The sequence below is a fragment of the Notolepis coatsorum genome (genome assembly GCF_963971535.1).
Source record: "Notolepis coatsorum genome assembly, chromosome: 3".
Lineage (NCBI taxonomy): Eukaryota > Metazoa > Chordata > Actinopteri > Aulopiformes > Paralepididae > Notolepis > Notolepis coatsorum.
In genome coordinates, this window is record NC_140167.1 from 87,210,080 (window position 1) to 87,217,514 (window position 7,435).

Here is a 7,435-nt window from a genome sequence, read left to right on the forward strand (position 1 = left end):
CCCCTTAACAATTGTGTGTATTGAGCTGTACTGTATTGTACCCATTCTGCAATCTGTTAAATAAAGTTTTCATTCATTCATTCATAGAATCATACCATTTAAAGCCCAGCGGATCCATTCATAATCTATTAATGTATCATACATTACTGTAAGGCAAACCATGACATAGCTCCTTTGTTATCTTAGTAAGACGAGATTCAAGAGATGTATTCGTCACATACATACACACGAGACATGTAGTGAAATGAAGGTGGCCACAGCAAACATTAAGGTCAAAGTAATTTGTTTGTATTTATTAAACAAAACAATAATTGTGGCATGGAAATTGAATAACATGTAACTCAGCTTTTGATCAATGAAATAATAGTTGAACACAATCAAATTATTCTAATTACACGTTTTCTAATATATTCTGTACACCAATCAATCTAATCTTTCTCTCCGTTGGCCATATTCACATGGCAGCTATTTTGCTCTTATGTCGTGTTCAGGTTGGGTTCCTTTCCACCCTGTTCCCACAATGGCTGCCGTCTGAATATGGTCAATACAGTGAAATGGTAAATGTGGACTGTTTTATTCCAAGTAAAATCTTCTCTAAACCCTAAACAACTTATTATTTCCCCCCCCAAAACCAGGACCACCATATGACATGTTCAATGTATGACCAAGTTCAAGTTGGTTTAATAGCAGTTTGATCAAAGTTTACAAAAGGCTTAGAATTCACTAAAAACGTGTTATATCTCCTGCTGTACCCCATCACGCATTAGTCTCTCTGTGGAGTCTAGAGCACCCAGCTCTACAGGAACAGAGCGGCCGATCAATGTCGGGTAGAGGCCCTAAAACTTCTTCCCTTTGTTTAGTCTGTTGAAACGCCACATGTGCTCCTTCCTCAGAACCTTCACGTACTCCCAGGTGTCTGGTTCCAACTCAGTGAGCTTCTTGGGAGGCCCTAGATGCAACTGGAACAGCCTGGGTGAGGGACAAAGGAGAGAGACGAACAAATAGATTAAGTGTTGAATCAAACTGAGGTGCACTGAGACAGCAGCACTATTATGGTCTATTTTACACTAATGAAATATACATTTTACTCCATTTTGTCTTCTTCTGAAGAAAGAAGCATTGCTAGGTTATGGGTGCCTTATCCTCCCGACATGTTGGTATTTGTTGGAACATATCTCAGCCAATCACAATGAGAGATCTGAGCTAACTGTTGTATAGGCCTACTTCTATTTATTTCTTTTTTCTTAACAAGGTAAGTGTTCGATAGATCAGACATCTAAACTGTTTAGATAAGGCTATTATTTGCCTCTTAGTTAGAGGCTAGCTACATTTATTCCAGTGTGTGAGGTGAAGATGAGGTGAAGTCCAGATTGGTGAAGTCGTGTGCGGCTTTGCAACCAGATGCATGTGGGTCGCTGTGCTACATAAATGGTAAATGGTGCATTTATATATTACTTTTATACAAAGCACTTTAATAATAATATAATACATTAAAAAAATGTATTAAATCAATTAAAGTGCTTTAAAATTTTGAAAACAAACAAAACTGCAAAGCTCCAGTTCCTTCTTTTTATTCTTCCTTTGACCTTTTTCTCCCATCACCCCAATTTAGTTGTTATGCCAATTCCCCCCTGGTCGTTGCACTACCCCACTGTCAGTCTGGGGAGGTTATAGACTACCACATGCCTCCTCTGTTGATCTGGGGAGGTTATAGACTACCACATGCCTCCTCTGTTAGTCTGGGGAGGTTATAGACTACCACATGCCTCCTCTTTCAGTCTGGGGAGGCTATAGACTACCACATGCCTCCTCTTTCAGTCTGGGGAGGCTATAGACTACCACATGTCTCCTCTGTCAGTCTGGGGAGGTTATAGACTACCACAGGCCTCCTCTTTCAGTCTGGGGAGGCTATAGACTACGACATGCCTCCTCTTTCAGTCTGGGGAGGTTATAGACTACCACAGGCCTCCTCTTTCAGTCTGGGGAGGCTATAGACTACCACATGCCTCCTCTGTTGGTCTGGGGAGGTTATAGACTACCACATGCCTCCTCTGTTGGTCTGGGGAGGTTATAGACTACCACATGCCTCCTCTGTTGGTCTGGGGAGGTTATAGACTACCACATGCCTCCTCTGTTGGTCTGGGGAGGTTATAGACTACCGCATGCCTCCTCTGTCAGTCTGGGGAGGCTATAGACTACAACAGGCCTCCTCTTTCAGTCTGGGGAGGCTATAGACTACCACAGGCCTGCTCTGTTGGTCTGGGGAGGTTATAGACTACCACATGCCTCCTCTGTTGGTCTGGGGAGGTTATAGACTACCACATGCCTCCTCTGTTGGTCTGGGGAGGTTATAGACTACCACATGCCTCCTCTTTCAGTCTGGGGAGGCTATTAGACTACCACACGCCTCCTCTTTCAGTCTGGGGAGGTTATAGACTACCACATGCCTCCTCTGTTGGTCTGGGGAGGCTATAGACTACCACATGCCTGCTCTTTCAGTCTGGGGAGGTTATAGACTACCACATGCCTCCTCTTTCAGTCTGGGGAGGTTATAGACTACCACAGGCCTCCTCTTTCAGTCTGGGGAGGCTATAGACTACGACAGGCCTCCTCTGTTGGTCTGGGGAGGCTATAGACTACCACAGGCCTCCTCTTTCAGTCTGGGGAGGCTATAGACTACCACAGGCCTCCTCTTTCAGTCTGGGGTGGCTATAGACTACCACAGGCCTCCTCTTTCAGTCTGGGGAGGTTATAGACTACGACAGGCCTCCTCTGTTGGTCTGGGGAGGCTATAGCCTACCACAGGCCTCCTCCGATACATGTGGAGTCGTCAGCTGCTTCTTTTCACCTGACAGCGAGGAGGTCATGTAGGTGCTGCATCTCTCTAAATCGTCACCGCGAACATCATTATCCACATTATCCCATTTTCACTTGCACAATATTAACAACACAAAAGCCTACACGTAGTTGCACCGTGGGTCTGGACAATTGTGGTAGTTTAAACTGCCACATCGTAATTCAAAATCCCTGCCTTATCGGAGAGAGAAATCAATATTAAAAGACCTTGTTCAAGGTAATGAACATGTGCGTGCATCAAAGTGTAAGATGGTTAATTTGTCATCTATCCTTTTTGCACAAAACTCTTGTTCTAGGATAGTTACCATCCTCTATTTAGCATGATGCTGCTCATGATTAGAATGTGGATAGTCTTTCCCTGATAGTATATTAGCCATGTTAATAGTATTTATGTTGAGTAGGCTATACTTTATTTCTGCAATTGCAATCACTCTTAATGTTTAAATAATATTTAGCCCAACTAATCTCTATTAATGTTTGGCTTACACATATATTGTATTCTATTTTATTTAGAACCACACATAGGCTATATAGATTTGGAGAGATTGAACAGCAACAATATTCACTTACATTTACAAATTTTAGGTGTTAATGAAGCCAGCATAGCAGTATGGATAGCTGTGGTGGATAAGATAAAGGAACGCATATAAATTGGGAATTTTCTGATGCTGAATGAAGTAGTGGATGTATAGTCCAAGTGGGGGTCCTGAGGGGGAGGGGGGGGGGGGGGGGGGGGGGGGGGCGAGCAAGAGCCCATGTATTGTTTTTTTTTTTTTTTTTTTATCCACTTTTTCTCCCATTTTCTATATTTTCTCCCATCCCAATTTCGTATCATCCAATTCAACCCTCCCCTGTCACGGACGCTGTTTCTTGCCTCCCACAAGCCGGCTGCAATGTGGACTAAGTCATACATAGCACAAGTCCCCTCCGGTACTTGAGGTAACAGCAGTCGCATCTTTTCACCTGCGCAGCTCGATCTCTCAGTGGCGAGGAGTAACGCGTGGGAGGCTCACGCTGCCCCCGACACTTCCTGATTCTACTGCGCAGGCGCACCAACCGACCTGTAGGAGTCGCTGTCCACAACGCCCGATCCCCACCCATCAGTTTCCCACCCCCTAATACGGCCAATGTGTATTAGTACGGACGACCAGCTAAACTGAAAGCAAATGTGGAGCGCTGGGATCGAACTGACGAGCCCAGCGTCTCCAGCATTTTGTGGCGAGCGCCTTGCCCACTACGCCACGTAGCCGCCTTGTATTTATTATTTTTATGTCTTTTAATCTACTTTCATTCTGATTTAATTACTGGACTGTCATTATTGTTATTATTATTTCTGTTATTGTCCTGTGATTTATCGTTGATTATTACTGTTACTGTATAGTTTGTCTTGTTTCATGTTAAAGAAAAGGGAAAATAAAAAACATTTGTTCAAAAAAAAAAAAAACATTTACATTACATTTTACATTTAGTCATTTTCTGTACGACAAGTGAGCAGGAAGGGTACAACTCTTTCAGCTGAGTAACAATGATCATCAAACAGTGCTGAAACTTGGGTGCTGCAGTATTGAGTGCATAGACATAAGACATATTAGTATATTAGGAAGAGTGCACTTATTATATAGTTATTAACGAGTGAAGATAGGATGCGTGTGAAGACAGGAATACATCTTTAAATTTGGACATGGACTACATGTGTGTGGTTGCACCGGTCAGATATTAGCACCTGTTATAGACCTCTCCTACTTTTGTAGAGTGACTGCTCTGTAAAGCTAGACAGGACCCTTTGGGTGAAGAGCAGGTTCAGTTTACACGTTATTCTGAGTATCACGCATTTAATAAAGAAAAGACAGTTGAAATGTTGAAAAGGAAGTGAGGACAGGAGACAGGAGACATAAATAGTTAGGCCCAGATCATGATGAGCAAGGAAACGAGAACATTTGATAAAATAATTGAATAAATATGAGCTCCTCTTACCACTCTGGGTATTCCGCTTCAGGTTTCAGCTTGGGATCCTCTCCTAGCTTGAGGATGTTGGCCCCCACAGCATGGGTTGTGAGCCTCACATAGTCTTTACAAACTTCTGGGCCTTTCTGGACGTCTTTCGTCATGCTCTTCTTCCCTTTAGTTGCTGGGGCAGAAGAGGAAACTCAAAATTGTGAGAGTGGCACACTTGATATTCACAGTATTCTCATTCTCATGACGTGTCATGCCTTTCCTTCCAATATGGAGCTATGCCATAAACACAGTAAGTCAAACTTTATTTGGATAGCTCCCTTCTCAGCACGAGTGCACAGAGTGGTTCACAGCATTTTTAAAACACAGCTCATTGGTCGAGTGTCATGTTATGGGATTACAGTCACGGATGCCGTTTGCATACAGGGGCCTGTGAGGTGACCCATTGGGGACTTATAGACATTTACCAAACTGAGTATGTGAAGGCTCCTTTAAGACTCAGGGTTCAAGGTGCACATGGGGGGGGGGTCTGGGAAACGAGCACAAGAGAGTTTTGAGTTTACCGGCTCTGTTGGCTGTAGAATTTTATGTAACCAGTGTCGTGATTTATTTATGTTGGGAAAGTAAATGGGATTTGACCTTCTACGCATCTCCTTATTCCTGCATTCCTACAATGTTACTTTTCCTGGTTCATTTCATTGACTTGACTGATTGTTGAACGAAAGTACACGTGTCAGAACTGTGTCAGTTCACAATAGGTTTTGAAAAGGTAACATATAATAACTGAATTCATCTTCAGTCTTCTCTTCACCCAGGAAAATAAAGGGCTTTTCACAGCTTTTCTCCCCGAGTGTTTGTAGAATGTTCGTAGATAATATTTGTGTGTAAATCACGTTTTAAATATAGACTGTTTTACTCGAATCGCTAGGGGAACAGTTTGGACCCAATTGTATTCCCTGTCAGTTATTGCATTATTATTAGCACACATTGCAACAGGATATACACTTGGGTCTGTTTATAATGTTTATGTTGTCAAGATGAAACCTTCCACTGTATTTGTAAATCTGGTATGTCATAAATGTATAGATGTAGCAGTACTGTCTATCTGTATGTCATGTATGTCATATATGTTATGATGAATTGAAAATGGAGGACCCTGATGTAAACAAGACGAAAGTCTTTCTCTGGTCTGCATCCCCTTAACAATTGTGTGTATTGAGCTGTACTGTCTGTATTGTACCCATTCTGCAATCTGTTAATAAAATGTTCAATCAATCAATCAATCCATAGACTTTTATCCTGCACCGAAACATAGAAAGGGGGTAACGTTAGCAAGACATGTTTTCACCTAAAAACGCATAGAAATCACTTAAGTGGGACACAAGAAAAGGATGATGATAGGCAGACATGCCCTGACCAACTCACCAACTTTCTTTGCGTATCCGCGGGTCGGGATTCTGCATACAAGGTTACTCATATAAATCCCAGTTGTTTTGTTGCTTGTTGTAATGCATGTCCTTATTATTACTTGCCTGAATAAGCTGTACCCTGACATCTTTATTTTAGGTTACTGAACTAAACAGTCCACTGCCACCGTGCCTTTATTTGTTTGACATTCACACGTTTAGCTTCCGGTTTGGTTTAAATATTATGCACTACTGCCTCTGTGGCTGGGAGGACACAGTGCAGCCAGACGTCTTGAGAAGCATGCAGCTGCAGAGCCGCAGAGCCAGCTGCGCTACCCACCCAATGGCTGAATTGGAGTATTGCACTGTGCGGGCACAGCTGTGAGATCCGCGCGAGGCCAGAGGATGTACATAGATACTGTATGAGTAAATTAACTATACTTTTGCTCACACAATATCTTGAATGAATGCGTTTATTTATTTCGAACATAAATTGAAAATAAATAATAATAAAAAAACAAGTAATAAACAGATTAAAAAACAAACAAGCAGGAGTAGGAGGATGAAGTGTAAACGTATGTATTCCTACCCCCTTGATTGATTGATTGATTGATTGATTGATTGATTGATTGATTGATTGATTGATTGATTGAACACTTTATTAACAGATTGCAGAATGGGTACAATACAGTACAGCTCAATACACATATTGTTAAGGGGATGCAGACCAGAGAAAGACTTTCGTCTTGTTTACATCAGGGCAGTGGCGTCTTTTCAATAAAAGGCAAGGTATGGCGAGGAGGGAGGATTTTTTTGTCAAATCAGTTGTGCAATAGTCACTTTTGGTGAGTTGTTTCTATACAATTCAGTTATATGACATTTAGGTATGACACAGGACTACACAAGCATTTTTTGTATAGAAATGTGTCAACAGACTAAAGCAGGGAACCACAATATTTTGCATACGAATTATGCAGAATGTAATATCATAACTGTCTGTAGCACCCTGAATATAGGGCTATTATTCAGAAGTGCTGACTTGCCTTTTATCTCCCCTTGGTGCACCAAGACATATTAAATAGTTCCATTGATATTCCCTCGAACAATGACGCGGGTTTCTCCTTCTCCTACCGGCTGGAATATGGATTATAAACAGTAACACTGGATCATATTCTATCCACTCAGTCCTTCCTGTGGGGCTTAGTTGGTGGTCCAGCAGG

The 7,435-nt window shown here is 42.0% G+C and overlaps 1 protein-coding gene across 1 annotated transcript; it reads right to left on the reverse strand.

The window, feature by feature from the left end:
* Nucleotides 1-645: 645 nt before the first annotated feature.
* mrpl54 (mitochondrial ribosomal protein L54) lies at nt 646-6,432 on the reverse strand. The gene is made up of 3 exons (XM_084311038.1): nt 6,235-6,432; nt 4,831-4,984; nt 646-969 (listed from the first exon to the last, which is right to left on the reverse strand). Exons 1-3 carry the CDS (start codon nt 6,362-6,364, stop codon nt 837-839), a joined length of 417 nt encoding a protein of 138 aa, XP_084167164.1. The 5' UTR covers nt 6,365-6,432; the 3' UTR covers nt 646-836.
* Nucleotides 6,433-7,435: the final 1,003 nt, after the last annotated feature.

Excerpts from the sequence above, each read along its gene's own strand:
- mrpl54 (XM_084311038.1), bottom strand. The coding sequence starts at position 6,364 with ATGTCAGGGTACAGCTTATTCAGGCAAGTAATAATAAGGACATGCATT. Across the intron at positions 4,985-6,234 it reads CGGATACGCAAAGAAAGTTG|CAACTAAAGGGAAGAAGAGC; the intron begins GTGAGTTGGTCA and ends CTTCTGCCCCAG. Across the intron at positions 970-4,830 it reads GAAGCGGAATACCCAGAGTG|GCTGTTCCAGTTGCATCTAG; the intron begins GTAAGAGGAGCT and ends TCCCTCACCCAG.